General features: G+C 42.5%; 3 protein-coding genes across 3 annotated transcripts in view; 2 read left to right on the plus strand and 1 right to left on the minus strand.

Annotated features, from left to right (window-relative positions):
- LOC131125202 (prostaglandin reductase 1-like) lies at positions 1–3409 on the minus strand. Its single transcript, XM_058066503.2, has 9 exons — positions 3276–3409; positions 2749–2875; positions 2614–2659; positions 2494–2553; positions 2128–2295; positions 1790–2063; positions 1594–1699; positions 598–716; positions 1–505 (listed from the first exon to the last, which is right to left on the minus strand). Exons 2-9 carry the CDS (start codon positions 2852–2854, stop codon positions 395–397), a joined length of 990 nt encoding a protein of 329 aa, XP_057922486.2. The 5' UTR covers positions 2855–2875; positions 3276–3409; the 3' UTR covers positions 1–394.
- Positions 2087–19531, plus strand: part of poln (polymerase (DNA directed) nu) — a 26216-nt gene continuing 8771 nt past the window's right edge. Inside the window, exons 1-19 of the mRNA XM_078789158.1 lie at positions 2087–3506; positions 6922–7037; positions 7138–7216; positions 8316–8359; positions 9306–9800; positions 9871–10040; positions 10108–10220; positions 10301–10437; positions 11140–11199; positions 11281–11341; positions 11616–11680; positions 13031–13114; positions 13189–13284; positions 13371–13427; positions 13509–13565; positions 13633–13698; positions 15548–15605; positions 16741–16818; positions 17674–17785. Of these exons, the coding sequence (XP_078645284.1) occupies positions 7189–7216; positions 8316–8359; positions 9306–9800; positions 9871–10040; positions 10108–10220; positions 10301–10437; positions 11140–11199; positions 11281–11341; positions 11616–11680; positions 13031–13114; positions 13189–13284; positions 13371–13427; positions 13509–13565; positions 13633–13698; positions 15548–15605; positions 16741–16818; positions 17674–17785 (1781 nt within the window). The 5' untranslated portion in view covers positions 2087–3506; positions 6922–7037; positions 7138–7188. The remainder of the gene's footprint in view (positions 3507–6921; positions 7038–7137; positions 7217–8315; positions 8360–9305; positions 9801–9870; positions 10041–10107; positions 10221–10300; positions 10438–11139; positions 11200–11280; positions 11342–11615; positions 11681–13030; positions 13115–13188; positions 13285–13370; positions 13428–13508; positions 13566–13632; positions 13699–15547; positions 15606–16740; positions 16819–17673; positions 17786–19531) is intronic.
- On the plus strand, positions 3500–6803 carry haus3 (HAUS augmin-like complex, subunit 3). The gene is made up of 5 exons (XM_058066501.2): positions 3500–4737; positions 4816–5025; positions 5113–5345; positions 5459–5738; positions 6416–6803. Exons 1-5 carry the CDS (start codon positions 3793–3795, stop codon positions 6644–6646), a joined length of 1899 nt encoding a protein of 632 aa, XP_057922484.2. The 5' UTR covers positions 3500–3792; the 3' UTR covers positions 6647–6803.

The raw sequence follows: 19531 nt of genomic DNA on the forward strand, positions 1-19531 counted from the left end.
TGGACATATTAAAAACATTTTTTATTGATTTTCATGCATTATATGAAGAATTAACACAGCACAAGGTGGTTGTGTTGCTTCACACAGCTGTAACTGGCCACAATAGTAGATGAACGGCATCTCTTGTTACCACGGTGACAATGCTCTCATCGCCACAGCCCACTGAAATTCAAATCAGCCTCAAATTACAGGCTTGTCTATTTCCAGATCAAACACAAGTTCCACTAAGCCAGGGGCCTTCATCTTTCATCATGTAAAGACAGCCTAGCAGTATGAGAGGCAATAATTGAAGACAATAAATGACAAAAGACCTGGGGGTTATGTTGACATCATGTTGGTTAGTAGTCCTTGCTTAAACAATGATTAATACTGTGAATTGTTCCTGGGTTCCACATTAGACTGCCACAATCGCCTTTCCGGTGTTTTCTCCTTGCAGCATCCCCATAAAAGCAGCCGGCATGTTTTCAAATCCCTTTGTGATGTGCTCCCGATTCTGCAGCTTGCCCTGTCAAGAGGACCAGCATAGAACAACTAAATAACCCAAAATACTAACAGCAGTAATGTGGACACCCACATCTTTTCAACATGTGGACAAACCTCTTTCAGCCATCCCATCAGCCTCCTGAGGGACTCTGGATGTTTTGTATTCCATCTGCTTTGCATGAAACCCTCCATCTTGAGCTGCTTGAAAATCATGGTCATGTGTGGAAATGGGCCTAACAAGACAAACATCATTAAACCATTAGGATGTTTTTTTTATTTAACTTATAGGCACCTGTGTAGGGTGCACAATGCACAAGGAGACAGACAAGAAGCTGTTCATTGTTGTGTGTGCAAATAAGGACAATGTTGTGCGGTAAATGAGAGCTGGCCTTCTTACACAGTGCTGTGATTGATGAGTGCATTTTCTGAGCTACAAGCCTGGCATTTAATTCTTGACTCGATGCGCTGACTAGTATATGTGCTGTTTTAAGTCACAGGATTTAAAGTAATTAAGGTGTGAATAATTGCAAATGTTGCCTTCATTAATTTAGCATAAGCTGCCCTCCCACTGTGGTTGAGAGGACAAGGTGAGTAGCGGTAGAAGCTGCATGTGGTCAGCACACAGCAACCTGAACTGCAAAAAACCCCACACAATACGTATATCCTGTACCATTTTGCAATGCACGTATTTACAGTACTTATGCAGCCAATCAATTCATTACAGCTTACTGTCGCTAGTTTTGTTACTATGGCCTTTGAAAAGTTGCTAAATCCAGACTTTTGGTGAATCCGTTTCCAGATTGTCCAGGATGCATGGGAACCCTGACTTAGAACTATTGTAGTTTTGTCATTAGCCCACCTGATTTTTCCAATGAGAAAAAGACAAATTATATATTTTTTGTTTCGAAAAGCCTTGACAGGGTAATGGGGGAGAGAGAGAGAGGGAACTAAAACAATCTAAAACAAAATAAGCATTACATGCAAGTCAAAGTCCTTCCACTGTTAGTAGCACAATGTTGCCCTCTACTGGAAAGAAAGGAGGCAAACGTGTAAAAAGGTGTCCCCACACACCAGCAGCACATTCTCATGAAATGATTGCACAGTATGTACCTGTCTGGGGCTGAGTGTCATTGTATGTGGATATACTTCCACACACAGCTATTCTTCCAAAATCGTTCATCTGTGGTAGGGCCACACTTGAGAAGGGGCCTCCCACCTTAAGTGAACGGTCAAAATTAGAACAAGTAGGGAAAACTGTATATATATATATATTTTTTTGTTTTGTTTTTGTTTTTTTTCAGCTTACATTTTCAAAAAAGCAATCGTATCCTTCCGGAGCGGCCTTCCTCAGAGCCTCCTCCAAGGAGGCCACCGTTTTGTAGTTGAAGGCCTCGTCAAAGCCCAGCTCTTTGAGGAAAGCCACCTTGGCATCAGACCCCGCCGAGCCCACCACTTTGCAGCCCTTAATCTTGGCAATTTGTCCGACCACAGAGCCCACCGCCCCCGCTGCTGCGTTCACCAGCAGGGTCTCGCCCGCCTTCAGTCCTAAGACTTCTTCGATTCCATACAGAGCTGTCAGCCTGGAGAGAGCGGGTAAGAACAACATGATTATGATGTTTGGAAATTAACATCTATCTTCCTTACCCAGGCATGCCGATCATGCCCAGAGCCAGGGACAGTGAGACATCCTGAGGCCAGTCAGGCATGACGGGGGTGAGGTCGGAACCATCAGAGATTGTATGGCTTCTCCATCCACTACGGCCAACCACATGCACCCCAGCTGGAAACGCTGCATTTTTGCTTTGGATCACTCTACGGGTAAAGAAAAAAAAATTGTTATACGGAGTTCATTGGAAACATCCGCCACAGTGACGGATCAAAGGCGTTCTAGTTCCATCTCAATGAGTCAGCCACAAACATTTGGGATTGTTTGTTTCCAGAGTCAGTGTAAATTAACAACATGTGCTAGCTGTGCTCTCCTCCACTTGCACAACTTTTTGTGTTCCTTACTTTGCAACTTGAGTTCCGATCATCACGTCTCCTTCTTTCATGCGGACGCGGCTAAAGGGCCTAAGGAAACAAACAAAATGTCAGTATGCTTGTAACACAGACTTCTTACTTTGCACCCACCTCATGTAAGGGTCGACACTCAGAAACAATGCTTCCAAAAGCACCTCTGAAAATACAAATGTAGAAACAGTTTAATAATACAGTTGACAGACTTAAAATATATATATATTTTTTTATATGTACATGAAGTCACACCTCCATCTTTAGGCTCGGGGAGCTCCTCCACTTGGAGCTGAAAGTTGCTTTCCTTGGGGAAGCCTTCAAAATGTTTGGTAAGGATCCACCTCTTAGCTTGAACCATGATTCCACCTTTGGCTCAGCACTAAAGAGCATAACACAAATAAACTGTATCCAACACACATTTGTTCAGCAATGCATGCCAATGTAAAACCAAAAGGTTTGTCAGTTGCGGGGGATTTCATGCTACATAACGTTACATAATAATTGCAGCATACTGATAATTGCCATGGTGGAGGAAATCCTGAAAGGAGAATGCATGTTTTCATCATCTTGCACAAACAAACACGCCTGCTTGCATACGGATTGTGTGGAAAATGTCGTCTACCGCAATATATTTATTTATAAAAGTGAGTTTAGCGGGTGCTTTAAAAATACAGTATTAATACGACGGATTTCACAATGCAAACGTACTACCACTCCAACAAGTAACAAATAAACATGATCATTCCTTTTTTTTTCATACGCTATTCTTTTTTTCTTACCTTTTACTTCTCTCGGCGGATGATGGTAGCAGTTACAAAGTTTAAATCCAGGACTGGGGCGCTTTTGTGGGAAAAAGAAGGGGCGGAAGACAAAATGTTCAAACCGCATCTGATTGGTTGAAAAGGTTTTGCGTCATCATCTCCGGCCCCAGTCCTTGTGTGATGACGTAGTGGGTTTGAAGTTGGGCGCGGGCTAAGCGGTTGACGTGAGTTGCTAAGCTAGTGGAAGCGGTGAGTGGAAACGTCATAGTTGTTTTTATGATAAGTATTTTATATGTAAAAGCATAGCCACTGTTTAAATGTCAGGAGAAATATGAGTTTGCAGGGTTTTATGACAGAACATTTCAGTATACTGTTTTTCCGAGTATAAATGTATTTGTGTTATTCAGTCAGAGCAACACAAATGTACTCGTTTCGTGGTGTATGGCATTCGGACATATGCTATCATATCGTACTGAAAAAGAGTGTGTTTCTATTTTAGAAGAACAATTAAACAAGGCTAAGCAACAACAGCACCATGTTAAACGGTCGTCAGTTTGTGGAGGCTATGGGCCGTTTAGGTTACCCTGATGCGTCCTCACTGAAGGCCCACGATTTCGACTGGCTGTTCAACTGTTCCCCGGAAAACCTCCACTTTTTGCGTTTTGTGTGTCGGTCACTAAACCGGGCTAATGTGCTGACTCTGGAGGAAGCGCGTGATTTTCAGGAGCTCAGCAAGTCTGGCAGACCCATCCTGGACGAAGCAGCCTTGGGGGAGGTTCTGAAAACCATCGGACCATCTGAGGAGAACAGTGCAACATCCATGTTTGCAGCAGAGACGGGTGTTGCCTTAGAAGACTTGGAACTAGAGCTCCAGGAACTGAAAAAGGAGAAAGAGCTGAAACAACAACGTTATAAGAAGCTGCAGGTCGCGGCCACTTCTCGAGCAGACATTGACTTTCGACTCATCGCCGAATCCGAAAGTGCTGCATTCAAGCTAACTGAGGTCAAAGCTTTTCTTGGAGCTGAGAATGCAGACACCAACACTGTATTACAAAGCCTCACGGATGAGGTGAACCGGCTTGCGTCTCACCTTTCTGTTCAACCGGAAGCCAAGCACAGAGAGAAAAGAGAGTCTTTTAGCAGAAGGCCCACAGCTCTTCTGTCTCAGCTCTCCTTAGATCCATTTCTGCACCAAGAAGAGCTCAACACCAAAACACTCTCCGCCTTCACCCGGAGGCACTTCTTCACAGGCATTTCGGACATCGTCGAGACTTCTTGTTCCTTTCAGCTGCTGGACCTCAGCTCTTGTGAAAGTGGAGAAAAAGAGAACAAACAGAGTGTTGTGGATCAAAGGAGAACACAGATGGCCAGACTTCAGTGGTCTCACATTGTGGCCCAACATCAACTAATACAAACCACTGCAGAGGAGAAAAGCATCAGGGCCGGCATAGACTGGCTCACTGAGAAGTCCTCTTGCAAGGTAAACACACCAGTGTATTTGATCTTATGATGCATTCACTTACATCATGGGCCTTTCTTTTGCCATTTACACAACCAGAGCATCTCCAACTCTTCCTTGCTTCAAGTTCGCGAGGTGGTGTCGAGGAAAGAGCTGCAAGTTGTGGAGGCGGAACTCGAAGCTCTGCTCCACGGGCCGGTGCCTGCTGCACTTCGGGAGTCAGCAAGGCTGCTTAATGTGCCTGTTGTGAAGGGAGACCTGGCCCTGCAACTGGCCAGGCAGAACTACATCACATCCAGACAAGATCAAGTGTGTATACCCCAGTTTCTTTTTTCTTGAATGTTAGTGGAGGAAATTAACGGCAAACGTCAAATCCTTGTCACTTCATCCAACAAGGTACGCGATGTCCTGCTACGTCAGAAGGCCTCCTTTGACATCGTTCTCCTGGCCCAGGAAGTGGAGCTGAGGAACTGGAAGGCATGTCTGAAGCATCTTAGTGATATGAGCAGCAGACTTGTTGAGGAAGGTGAAGCGGTGTCCCTCCGAATGCAGACTCTGGGGAATTCTGAGCTGACAGTGAACACAAGGCCAAGTCATATCATCAGCTGTAAGGACGCTGCAGTGAGCAGGTAGTAGGATTATATGATTATCATCAATGTAGTTTACCAGTTTTCCCTCCATGACACAGCAATGGCAGGCATTTGATTTCTTGCTGTCTCACTTGTCCAAACACTTTGTACAGACTCCTCCGTATCCTGGATTCAACCCAGGGGGCAGCAGAGCCTTTCCAATCATTCGAAGCACTGGACAAGGCTGCTTGTGACCTAGCAAACAGTCTGCAAGTGTCTCGTGATGCGCTTGCAGCTGCCAGCTGGGAGCAGAACTACTCTGTGGCACAACTGGAAGGCCACTGTGAGGCCCTTCATAGGGCCATGTACACAGAGTTCCAGCAGCTGGTCTTAGGTCCACACGCATGTTCTATGGCCATCACTGACCAAGAAATGCTCTGTCCCAATTTACAGGTGGGTTGGATTTCATTTGTTATGCACACCACCATCTTCATCATCACAATCATCTCTATCAAACTCAATAGAATTTGACTCAAAGCCATTGTTTTTTTCAATAGAAATATTACATTTAAATCAAAAAGCCACACAAACACTATACCTGACTCAAAATTACTAAATCTTGTCACTAAAATACTATACTATATTTTTTCATGAATAAAAATTAGACTCGGCTCAAAAACACATTCAACACTTGGTTGAACAAACACGACAGTTTATGAAAAAAATACAGTACTAGGCACTGAAAACACTCTATTTTGTCCAAAAATATTATACTTAACTTCAAACAACCAGATTATACCATGAAAATCCAGACCCGCTATATTTTGTTGCAAAAAAGGCATTGTGTAAAAGTTTGACACTTAGCTATACTGTCCCATAAATATACAACAGTTGGTTCAAAATATAGTAAACTTTGCCCAAAAATTTTATAGTTTCCCAAGCTACGCACAAACTACAGTATTTCTACTTCTACTACCAGGAGCGGATGGCACCATGTGGTTTGTCGTAAAACCACCCACTGCCACCAAATAAAGATGCACACTTTACAGCTATGGGTTGGACGTTATTTGACAAAACATGATCTTGAGTATGAATGTCATTGAGTGTAATTTCTCCTCCTCTGGCCGCAGGAGCTGACCAAAAAACTTGCAAGCGCAGAGTCACAGCTGCATAGTTTGCAACAGGTCATGCAAGAAATCATGAGTCAGGTGAAAGCCAAACGCTCCCAGGTTGAGCGCAACTCCCTCCTCAGACAGGAGAGGGATCTCTACATCTATTTCCACTTAGATGCCAGACTACTGCGGAAAATAGTGGAGGATCTGGAGAGCAAAAAACTGAAACTGAGGAGTGGACAGCAATAGTGACATCTGCAAGGATGGACATTTTTGTGTTTGTTTTGCTTTGAATATTGTTATGATGCTTGGTGGGTTTTTTTTTTGTTGTTTATTTTGGCTGTAGTTTCCGAGCTTTCTTGTATTGTCTTTTTTGGCATATGTCATCTAATCAATAAAGTACAACATTTCTAGGCATTCTCATGTGTAAATTATTGAAGAGCTTTTTCTATGTTATTATAGTTTAAGATAATGTGTGTGTCTCTGTCTTCACTGCTGCCTTTGTTTCTTTTGGTTACTGATAGAGAGAAAACTGAATTATTTTCAATGGAGAAACCCAACAGTGGTCAGCTTTCCCAGGCAGCCCAAAGGATCCTAGCTGTTCTCCAGGACCAGAGTAGAGCAGCCAGACGTGGACACTGTAAGTTATACACACATACAGTATTTTGGGTGTGTAATCATAGTCGCTGAGTTTGGTCTGTTTTAATGAAAGTGAGTGTTTTTGGTGTCTTGTTTGTCAGCTGGGAGGTATCCTAGCAACCAGAGGTCGGCGTGTGCTCCCAGCACCAAAAATGAGGAAGCAAGGATGGATGGATGCTGGTAAATTACATAAGATTTATTTATCTTTTGTGTTGTGTATAAACAGGTGTCTTGTCTCTCATAGCTCCACAAGTACCCTCCTCATTATCCCTCCTCCAAAAGATGAGAGCTTGGATACTTTATTCCCGAGTCCTCGTCGCAATGTGGAACCCACTCTCAAACTAAGCCTTGGGAGTATTCACAACGCACGTACTGCAGGTTTGGAGGCAAATTCTGAATGAATGATGCATAAATGATCAACAAGGAGTGACTTGGACACACGTTTGTGTACAGAGAACGGATCAAATGTGCAAAAGGAAGAGGTCCAAATTAAAAATACAGAACATGACCGTGGAAGTGATAGTTCCACAATGTTACAAGCTCAAAGGGGTGTCAAAGGTGTTCAGATAAATGTCCCAGCTGGACCACTGGTGGCCTGTAGACATGGTTTTGACAAGTTGCATCACGATACAGGTAAACACCCATATATAGATAATTATTTCTATTTATGTCACATCATTATATAGTTTTGACAAATTCAGTAAAATGTGTGTTGTGCTAGTAATATGCAGAATTGGCCGTTAGAGGGCGACACACTAATATGTAAATAGTTTACAGTCCCTCAAAAACAGCTGATGTCTACGGTAGATACGTATGTTTCATTGTTGACATGTTCTTTTATATTGTTTAAAGTTTAGTTCTCTACTTTATATTTCAAAAAACACATTTTAGACCTGTAAATATCACACCAAACTGACACCATGATAGCTTTGCCTCGGGTTATCCCACTGCCAGAATCTCATGCCTATTTGCCTCATGGTTTCAACTGCAAGAAAAGCCATACTTAGGAGGTCACAAACAGGTTTCCTATGTTCTATTTATATAGAAGGAATCCTACTTTGAGGAAATACACTTATCACGGTCACATCTGGAATGGATGAACTGTGATAAATGAGGGATGACTGTGTGTTTGTATCTGTATATAACCTGAGCAAGGTTTTATGGCATGTGCTGACCTTGTCCTGCTACTGCGGACACACACACATGCTTATGTAACCTTGTTGCTTCATTGATTCCAGGCATGTCTGTAAAGTCATGATATTACCTCCTCTTCTTGCAGAAAGCCCTGTGCCAATGCCGCTGCATGGGAATGCCAAGCAGCAAGTGAGTATCTGTGAAAAAGCTTGTTGTGTTTAGTGCTTAGTTGATGGCTGCTATGGAGAGGTTTAGGGTTCAAAGACTATAGTGTCTTGCAGCAGAAGGGAATGCAAAGATTGTGATGAAAATGCAGCTACAATCAGAAGTGGACTCAAGGCTGTTGCCCATTTCAGAATTATCTATGTGGATTTTGACATTATTCAGACAATGACACTTCAATGTAAGGTTGTGCAATATAAATGGTATACAATAGAAAGTATACACATTTGGCCTATACAACAGACGCATAAGTCATTGATTTAATGTAGTGTGCTATATCTAGTGTGGCTACTATCATTATCACTTGAGGAATAGCTAAACATGCAACACCGAACAAGAGAGCAGGAGACAAACCATGCTAACCGGCAAGCTAGTAGAACATAAAGTAGCAAAACAGCAGATGAATAAATGCTTGGTATTCTTGGTATATTTTGTACAGTTGCAGAGAGTTTCAGCTAAAATGAAAGGAAAGGTATACAAAGCTGTGGTGAGATCAGCCATGTTTTTTGGTCTAGACACTGAGGGAAAGACAGGAAGCAGAATTGGAGGTAGCAGAGATGAGGATGCTGAGTTTCTCATTGGGAGTGACCAGGATGGATAGGATCAGGAACGAGTACATCAGAGGGACATTACATGTTAGAGGCCAGACTGAGATGGTTTGGACATGGAGGAGAGATGGTGAATGTATTGGTAGAAGGATGCTGCCTCACAGCTAGAAGACCCGAGTTCAATCCCACCCTCGGTCATTTCTGTGTGGAATTTGCATGTTCTCCCCGTGCATGCGTGGGTTTTCTCCAGGTACTCCGGTTTCCTCCCACATTCCAAAAACATGATAGGTTAATTGGCGACTCCAAATTGTCCATAGGTGTGAATGTTAATGGTTGTTTGTCGATATGTTTTTTCTCTTGTGTAGGTTGACACTGGAAGCAGCACAGCCATGTCTCGCCTTCCAAACATGTCATTGCAAGACTCCAAACCCCTAGATGGACAACAATGCAGCAGTCAGCCTTCATCCCAGAATCCAGGTTTGCCTGTCTCCTTGAAGAGGAAGCTTGAGTTGCTTCACAATGAAATCCCTACCCCCAAAATCTGCCGGCCTATGCCCCCTTCCTCTCAGCATCCAGCAACGTCAGCCATGGAAGCATCAACAAACCACTTGCGTAAACCGCCACAGAAGACAACTGGTCTGTGTGCTCTGCAACAAAAACATCGGGTCAATGACTGTGCTCCTAACAACTCAAAACCAGGCTGGCTGGCCACTATCTTGACCTCAGAACCTAAAGTGAAGGATGCAGAGACGCTGAAACCAGATGAGAAAAGACAAATGTTTGAGATGGTTAGGCAGGCTCGTGCACTATTGCTGACCATGGTGTACCGAGATGGGAGCACTCAGTTACACTCAGGGCCTGTAAGTTGATATATGACATGTTATACTGTATTTACCGCATGGATACATGCATGCTGGGTCTTCTGCACAGAAGGTCACTCTGCCAGTGTGCGGCCTCCTCCTACTTCTTAAGAATGATCTGGACAGCAGCAAACAGCAGGACTCACTCGGCCACAAAGACCTACTGCTCTACCTAAAAACGGACAGCACCCCGACATGGGCCCAACAATATGCGGACCACATGCACAGGACTTTCACCAGGTGATGTTTGCATGCCTCCTTGTCTCCGTGTTACATTTTTGTTTTAAAAAATATTTGTGCGCCACAGAGACCTGCTGCTACAGGTGCTGTCTCGATCCCAAGTGGCTGTGTGCTACAAAGCCAAGGATATGCTTTGCATGGCTCTGCAGCTGTACAGACAGGACATAAGCTGGAAACAAGGCAAAGCATGCCAATATGATACCATGCCTTTATGTATCATATTACCATTTGTTACCTTGAATGACCTGTGTTTGGCCTAGTGTCAGGTTGGCATATCCAGGACCCTCAGGTGTCAGGGTGGCTCCTGGACCCTGCTGATCCTTGCTCCACCTACCGGGACCTTCTTAACAAACATTTAAGGGCATCACATTCAGCACCTGCTCAGAGCATTGCACAGGTAAGTTTCACTGACTTACATGAAAGGCTTATCAATTCTAGAAGACTATAGCGAGCAGAAACATCTCCAGGGGAAGGATCATCTCCAAGTGCAATATGACAAATGTCATATGTGACATGTGACAGCTGACAAGAAGACATGCCAGAATATGCACAAACGCCATGAACTGATTGTGGTACACGCATGAAACATAATGTGACGTGCATGCATGTGCACTTAGGTGCATGCCACAATGGGGCCTGTTGACACATGTGTCGCACACGACACAGTGCTACACACAGCAGTTACTATACAGTATATTCTGTAATGGGACGTTCATATCATCAAACGACATGACACCACTATTTCTGAGATTCTCGTGTTTTTAGTAGCCTTTGTGGTTGTGTATGAAGCATTGCGCAACTTACAAAGTAAATGACCATATTTCTGGCATTTTTATTGCATATTTGCCCATTCTGATGATTGCAGAAAATGGTAGTCAAATGCAATAACTGCAACATTTATGCTACTGTAATGTTTCTAATGTCTTTTCCTTTTTAAACAGAAATACATGAATGACTTACTAAGTACGTACAGTTGTTATCACTACTAATAAAGGACATGCTGAGAATTACACAATTTTTTTACATTTTTACTGCCTTCTTATCAGAGGCATGCTGGCAATTAAGGACATTGGCACAATGTAGTCATTCTGTTTTCCAGGTCGTCTCTGACCTCTGCTCCCTCTACTGGCTCAACGTGGAGCTGTGTTTGAAACTCCAGGTTAGAACTGGATTGTTTCTACCTTGTCCCTTCTGTCTATTTCACACACATCCCACTCATTTACTGCATGTGTGTGTCCAGAGCCGTGGTCTTTGGAAGCTGTACTCAGACATGGAGCTGAACATGATTCCTGTTCTGGCAGGTGACTTCTCCATTTGTTTCTAAGGAGGGGTACAATGACAGAGTTTCTCATTTCTGTCCTTCAATTTACAATTTACTGGTTTAATTACCGGTACTAGGCTTCAGAGTGCTCTAAAATCAAGTATTAAGCACGCACAAGAAGTACCTCACCAAGCACCTACAGTATGTGCCACCCCCATCCTAAGACATTGTACCCCAAACAGTACACTGGTGATAATCTATAAACTTCATAGCATAATTAAAACACTGATGATGATCTGCTTGTGTTGTTTCAGCAATGGAGAGCTATCACATTCATGTGGACAAAGAAGTTATTAAGAAAATGTCACGCCTGCTGGGGGTAAGCAAAGATTTAGAGTGCTGTGTGTGTGTATACACACACAATTTCAGTGTCCAAAGCATAACAATTATGTAAAAAATACAGTATTTTCCACATATTAAGGTGCACAATGCGACTTATAATGCGGTGTGCATTATGTGTGCACTGAGTTACAAAATCTGTAAAAATGTGCTACATCGGCAAGCGCTCTGCTTTATTGACTTTATTGACTGGCAGACCATTTCCCAGCGTCACAGGGACGTAATATGTACGCTGGCAATGATAAACCAATCACAGAACAATACGTAATACGTAAACCCCCCATAGGGAGGTCTGTCAACAGGGACTCACTCCCCACTGAGCCGAGTTCTGGTCAGATTTTGGTGCTGAGGAAAGTAGTTCCAACTAGTTGCTGGGGACAAAGAGTTTGGCTCCTCAAAAGTATAATACATTTGCTACTAAAAACCTACTCTAAAAAAATCAGACCTCACAAATCGCTCAGCATTATTTTCTCTGCCGTCTTATCACTTTGCGCTCCCGCCTGTCCATTGTTACACACATTTTACACACTGGGGATTTACAACCAAATATATTTTAAACATTTTGATAAAAACATATTGAACTCTTACAATGGATGTTTATTCACTATTATATGCTAGCAATGGTAGATATAACAAAAAATGGTACAAACGATAATTTAAGAATTATCAAGAGGCAGGGTACACCCTGGACTGGTCGCCAGCCAATCACAGGGCACATATAGACAAACATTCATACCTTTGGACAATTTAGAATCACCAATCAACCTAACATGCATTATTTTTGGAATGTGGGAGGAAACCGGAGTACCCTGAGAAAACTATAGTGTCAGTCTTTATCAGAAACAGACCCGCTTACATCCTCTCGTAAGATGTTGTTTTGTTGTGAGTCTATAAATGGAATGAAAAGTATTTTCTTACAAGTGCGTGTGTCCGTCCGTGCGTGTGTGTTAGGATCAATGTCTGCCTCGGCCAACATGCACACAGCAAGTGCTGAGTCGGGTGTGTTTGCATGAGCTTTACCGTCAAGGTCACCTCTCCTCCTTCCAAGGCTGCATCTTTGTGTGTGTGTGTGTGTGTGTGTGTGTTTGTGTGTGTGTGGTTTCCACTACTGAGGGGCTTGTATTTAATATTGATGACACAGTCTGGCACTTCCTTTAGGGCGATAAAAAGAACATATTTTACCATTTGGGCACTGCCAGCTCTATCTTGTTTCACCACCAGTCGATTCTCCTCCTCTTTCATGATTATCTGTCAAATGTGTTCTATAGGTGCTCTATATGTTGCTGCCACTCAGGCTGTATTGTTTTTTAATTATATTTGTCTTCATCAGGCAAAGATGAAGCAGTTGGAGCAAGAGGCCCATCGAGCTGCTGGACAGATGTTCCTCATTACCAGCAACATTCAGCTGAGAACCGTCTGTATCCTAACATATATATCAGGTGTGTGTATGTGTGGATTACATATTTTTTTTCCCCATCAACTTAAAAGGTTCTGTTTGAAAAGCTGCGTCTTCATGAGCGCTGTAAAAACAAGAGGCTTCCCAGAACTCTCAGCACACAGCAGCAATCCACATCGGAAGCCACAGTACAACACATACAAAACACACTGTCTACGTAAAATGCCACTGTAATATAACATGTTTTCTTAACTATCTTCTCTCTGTGTTACAGCTGCTGCAGCTCCAGGATCTGCATCCTCTGCCAAAGATTATTTTAGAATACAGACAGGTGTGTCACCATCCTTGCCTCAACATGACTACATATTTTACTTAAATTTCACAGTAAATATTGTCTACATTGTTGCCCTAGGTCCACAAAACCAAATCTACTTATGTTGATGGGATCCTTTCAAGCATGATGGGAAATGTGAGCTGTTATAATGAGGTGCATCTCAAATAAGAACAAAATAAGTCAATTGTCAACTTTCCCTCAGGACTACATTTCTTCCACATGGTCACAGACCTGTGCAGTGACGGGCAGAATCTCCTCAAAGCACCCAGTAAGCACCAGCCTCACACCACCAAAGCACCATGTCCTACTTGCACTTGGTTGTATTTCTTTTCAACCTGGAAATAGTTGTATGCACTGAATCCAGTTGATCCATCCATGATGCTGAACCAAGCATTTTTACAATTACATAATCCAGCATGTCTAAAATTATTATTGAATCCTACCCTTTCTGCCTGAGTACCTGGATAAGCCCACACATACACGGGGACAACATGCAAACTCCACACTAAGCTGCCCAAGCGGAGTTTTGAACCCTCAGTCTTCTGTGTGAGGCCAACATGCTAACACCCCTCCACAATGTGACCTCATAATGCCTTATTATTAAATAATAAAATTCATAATCCGGATAGTGACAAGTTTGGACAAAACCAGTATGTGCAGTTTTTTGGCTAACCAATCCGGAAGCAGAATCCTGTCTTACGTAAACCCTGGTGGGTGCACAAGTTCACTTCAATTCACTCTCAATTTCAAATGAGGAGTGTTGCAGAGCTGGTAGCTTTCATCTGCGTCGAGCTCAATTGAGGTAAATCCTGTCAGTGTGTTACAAAAGGGCTGCCGAGGCTATTCTCTGCAGAGGAAAAATGAAAAATCCCCAGTTTGATCTGTTTTTATCTCCTGGAAGTCAAAAGGAATCTTTCAGGATGAAAAAAAAACGCAGTATTGTTTTGCTGTTAAAGCAATGTTTGGTCTTTGTCCAACAAGAGTACCAACAGGCATCCCTGGATTCAAAAAGGCAGCAACTAATGGCTGCTCTGGGACTTACTGCCCCAAGCCTCAGGCACCTGACTGTATTTGATGGCGAGCTAAGCTGCAAGTGTTGCATCCTTGCACCAGTCAGTGCGGCTAGAGCTCGGTGTGTGTGTGTTTTTTTTTTTTTTACTGCAGTGTGAAGTGAATAAGGATGTGTGTGTTTTATTTGTGCATAGTATGTTCCGTGATGAGTCGGTAATTGGTACACAGTGACTGAGTTACCTCACACAACTCCCATGAGCATCAATTCTGCTCCATCTGTTGAACAAGCGAGCCAGTCAACTTTACATTCATCCAATTTATTTATTTATTTATTTTACCCCTCCTGTACTGATTCATGCTTTTTTCATGATTCACACTCAGCTCACACTTTAAACTCCACAGGCGTGTTTGTGTGTGCCCATACTGTTGTGCTGTATATCCTTTCCTCTGTCCACACCCTGCCTCTGCAGTCCTTTTTTTTACAGCCCTCCCTCGCCTCTGTCACTCCCTCCCTATTGCTGCTGAATAATAAATAAGTGATGGAAGCAGAGTATTTCCCCCCACTACTCTGGATGACACAAAAGTACACTCACTCTAGGGGTCAAACCCACCGCATACTGACCTTGCAGGAATGGAAACGGTTTCATCCATGCATATGCTTTCTTCATCAGCATCCTTCTTGTATTCTCTCTCTCTCGCTCTTTTTCTCACACGCACACACATTCTTCTGACACATTCTCCCGAGGATGTATGCAGGGAGATTATCACCGATTGAAATGGAACTGCTGAGTTTCCTTTTTTCTTACATTAGAGAGTGTGTAATGTGACTGATCACTTTGCTGTTTAGCTTCCTCTGCAAGAAAATAACAGCCCATGTAACTGTGTGTGTCTATTTCAGCATTTTCTCTGATTACTCTGTGGCTTGATGCAACACGAGCTAATGATGAGACCATCACTGATCCTATTTTAAGACGAGAATCTCTTGAGTGTTCTAATTAAACTATGCCCAGGGTCATATATGTATGTTGCTTAAAGGTGTGAATTAAATGCGTCAGGTAAATTAATAGCGCTCTGATGTTTTTATATTTGTGTTTCCTCCGAACTAGAACTTCCAGGCCCTCCCAAGACAGCCGCTGAGCATCAGCAAGAGACAATACATACACGGTAAGGTGCACAATGCTTAAAACTCAGAATCTGATGCTTTTTTTTATGCATAGTTTTCAGCTACAACAAGTGGGCCAACCGAAAGATGAAATTATTTTCAGTATACACATGGGGATAGGGGAAATGAATTGACTCATTTGTGGATGAATTAAAGTTCAAATAATTCCCCTGATCTGTTGCCAGGACTGGACCACATTGACGAGCTGTCACTATATCAGGCAGTACTGGCCACACTCAGCTCTTTTGCTCTTTGTAGTGATTCATAGGCGCTAACATCAGCACCTCTGCTCTCCACAGAGAGCTCCTTGTCATCAAATCCTCCTCTCCATCAGCATCCCTCCCTCTGTCACATCAGCCTTCTTGGGCTGTGTCAGCACAGACTGATGATGTTTTGTAGCACGTCATTACCCTTTTTTCTAATATTTAGCATCTCCCGCTCAGACTGACATATGCATATTGAGCCAGATGTAGTGTCCACTTATGTGATGCAACATTGGAGTGATGTGCAAACATGTATGTGTCCCTGAACACCAAACAGGAGGAGACTAGCTTACCTGTTTGCACCAATTTTGAGAGATGTGGTCTGGCTTCAAGTTTACAATTTTCATGGCATCATGAAGGAAAAACATCCTGATGGACACGATACCATCTCAGACCCGCCCCATGTATACGACCCCAACAAACAGGCTTTGCTAAACATCTTAAATCCAGCCATCAGCCAGTTACAGATGTGGGTCAGCTCTAAGTTTGATCATTTTTTTGTTTTTTCAGTGAACTGGCAAACCTAGCATGGTGTTGCTGTTTCAACTGTAATGTTAGCATTGTTGCTCACATTTAGCTAATCTCCAAGCGAAATGCTAGTGTCCTGTCGCACTCCTTAATGTTATGTTGTTGTGATATTTGTTGGACAAGTACAGAGTTACAGTATACATTTAAAAAGTGCACTGTACCACAGGCATAGACTAACACACCGCAAAATGCACTTTCAAAACTGTCTAAATTCCATCATTAAGGCTACATTTTGGACAACACATTTCCAGAAAATTTGTGGGAACTCTGAGAATTATTTAAAATCTGTTTCAAAACATGGGACCTTTGACAATGGAATTTAAGGGGTAGTGTTTGTTCTTCACAGGAAATGAGGAAGAGGTGGTGACTGTTCATCCTCGGGCCATGTTCGTTCCTCAAGACGGCTGGACGTTTGTTGCTGCAGGTAGAGCCAACATACTTGCTGTGAGATACAACAGGGAGGCAGTGACAGTGTGTCGCACGCTTACATAAGTAGGGTTACAAAGAGGACAGAACACACACACACATGGTAGAGTTTCACTACCCACTTTGCACCAGCAGGCCAACACATGCCCACACAAGCATGCTCACACATGCTGAAGAGTCAGAGGCCATGTTGCCATGGAAACAACAATGGCCTTGCCTGACCATTCTCTCGCCACGTCCTTCACAAACTTGTGTGTGATGGAACTATCCCTTGCCGTTGTCCCGAGGAGAAGTTCAACTTGGAGGCACGTCAACCGATATTAATGGTGTGAGAAAAATGGTTTGTCACAACATAAACACTCACTAACCAGTTTGTTCCTTGAGATCTCCTGCATGTTTGATAGTGTTATTCAATTAATTCCAATACTGACAATTAAAACAGTATCTTATTATCTTTTTAAAGGCACAATTTATGATGCATCTTTTGTTTTGTACCCCATGAGTGCACCTGATGATTGTCGATAGTTAGTGATATAAAATTCTCATTATTATAGTCTATTCCGCTTGCAGGAACACCCCAGAACACATACATCCTCCAATATGTTCTATGAGCCTGTCGGCCGTTCTTGGAGGAAATTTGATCTGACTCATAAAACATTAATGGGATGATATCTTTAGAAAGAGCTTGTCTCCTCATCACTTTATTCCCGTCCTGATCTTCTTTTTATATTTCATCTCAACAGACTATATTTGGTTGTGATGATTTTGTGTGTGATTAATGAAAATGTATCTTTGAGCATTGTTGAAATACTGTACATAAAATGGTAAATTAACCGGGGGGCCACCTTTTCAGACTTCTGCCAAGTCGAGCTGCGACTCCTGGCGCACTTCTCCTCTGACCCTGAGCTACTCCGCATCTTTATCAATCCTGGTGCCGACGTCTTTGCCATGCTGGCCTCTCAGTGGTGCGTCTACCTCTCACTCACACACACACACACACACACACACATTGTTTCTCTTATCTGAAACGGTCAAACTTAGCAACCCCTGTTGCCATGACGACCACGCTAACTACATCACTTGCCCTCTGTCCTCCATGGGCGGGACACCCCTGAGCTAGTGTGCCTTTTGAAGTATTTTGGTGAGATTGTGCTGTCTGTATGTGCGTGGGTGCACGTGTGTGTAAGTGCTTGCAGCGCACTCACGCTTAGACATTAACAACACCAGTGTGTCTTCCAAGTGATCTCACTTTTCATAAATGGACTGATATCACCGCATATCCCTTGTGATGACTCCTTTTCTCCCTCTCGCCCCTTTTCTTGATTACTACCCACAAGTGTCCTCATCTTTTCCCCGCCATCCTCTAATCCCCTCTGTCATTTTGAAAACACCGGCTCCAGCCAGGGTGTTAAAAAAATATATAGGATTAATGTGTGTGGGAGCGAGAGGGAAAAAGTCAAGTTAAGCCTGTGGGGCCGAATTGGTTCCTGTCCACCATCATTTAGAAAGTCACTTATCTTCTGAAGACCAAAAATTGTACATGTAAGTTGAAAGTGGGATAAATGGATGTTTGCAACAGCTTACTCAAGTCTAAATGCTGCTTGTTTGGAAATAAGCTAATATTGGGCAAACCATGCCTGCAAGTTTCTTGAAAAACACAGAATTTTGTTGTAGATTCAATAAAAGTGGGGAATCTTTGTCTTCTTTAATAAGTGGCTTTTTACTTATCAGAGTAAAAACAGCGCTCACAATGAACTTACCAGCTCCATAGGAAGTGCATGCATGTTAATATTCCACATACCATTGCCACTCATGGCATCTTAGCGAAAGACCTTAAAAAAACATTACACAGCAAAGTAATAGGTACTGTAGATCACAACAGACGAGACACTGCCATAAATAATGCAGAATATCCAACAACCAAGTGAGCTCTAAACATGTAACTCACTAGCCACTTAAAACAACAGTACAGCAAAGCACGCTGGGAAACAGGAAGTTCTGTTGTACAAACCATACAGAGTGGACATCGCCACCATAGTGGATGTGGCAAGGGTGCAGCATCTACTAAGATGATGTTTTTGTGCTGAACTGTCTCCCAAACATGTAAGTGCATGTGTGAATATATAAACGAGTGGCATTAACTTAAATTACGCTTAATGAAAGTAAAATAAGAACTTTATTGATCGCACACAGTAGTAAGAATTCACCTTACATCAGTGCCTTTGACTGAAAATAAATAAAATCTTTCCAGAAATAACATAACACATGTACACATAACACACATGTATTGTTATATAAAATATGTAATAGATGAACTACTATGATCTACTCAGAGATGGTAGGAGTAGCCAACAAAACAACTGTACTCATTTAAGAGTATTGTTACTTTACAACAATTTTACTCAAGAAAAAAAGTTGCACATCTGTATCAGTTGATTTTTGAATCAGAAGTTGAGAGTTGGACTATATTGGTTAAGGGCACAAAAATATCGGACATCCCTAAAAAAAAAAAAGAAAAATACATTAAAAAAATATACAGTTCTCACCATTTGAAATTAAATGTCCTATTAAGATCAGTTAGAAGTACCAAAAAATTTTATATTTGCTAACAATTTCTTTTAAAATCCAAAGTTTACATATGTTTCCTTAGTATTTGGTAGCATTGCCTTTAAGCCGCATGACTTGGGTTTTTGGGTAGCCTTCCACAAGCT

The sequence above is a fragment of the Doryrhamphus excisus genome, linkage group LG2 (assembly GCF_037039965.1).
Source record: "Doryrhamphus excisus strain RoL-2023G ecotype Guam linkage group LG2, RoL_Dexc_Guam_v1.1, whole genome shotgun sequence".
Taxonomy (NCBI): Eukaryota; Metazoa; Chordata; class Actinopteri; order Syngnathiformes; family Syngnathidae; genus Doryrhamphus; species Doryrhamphus excisus.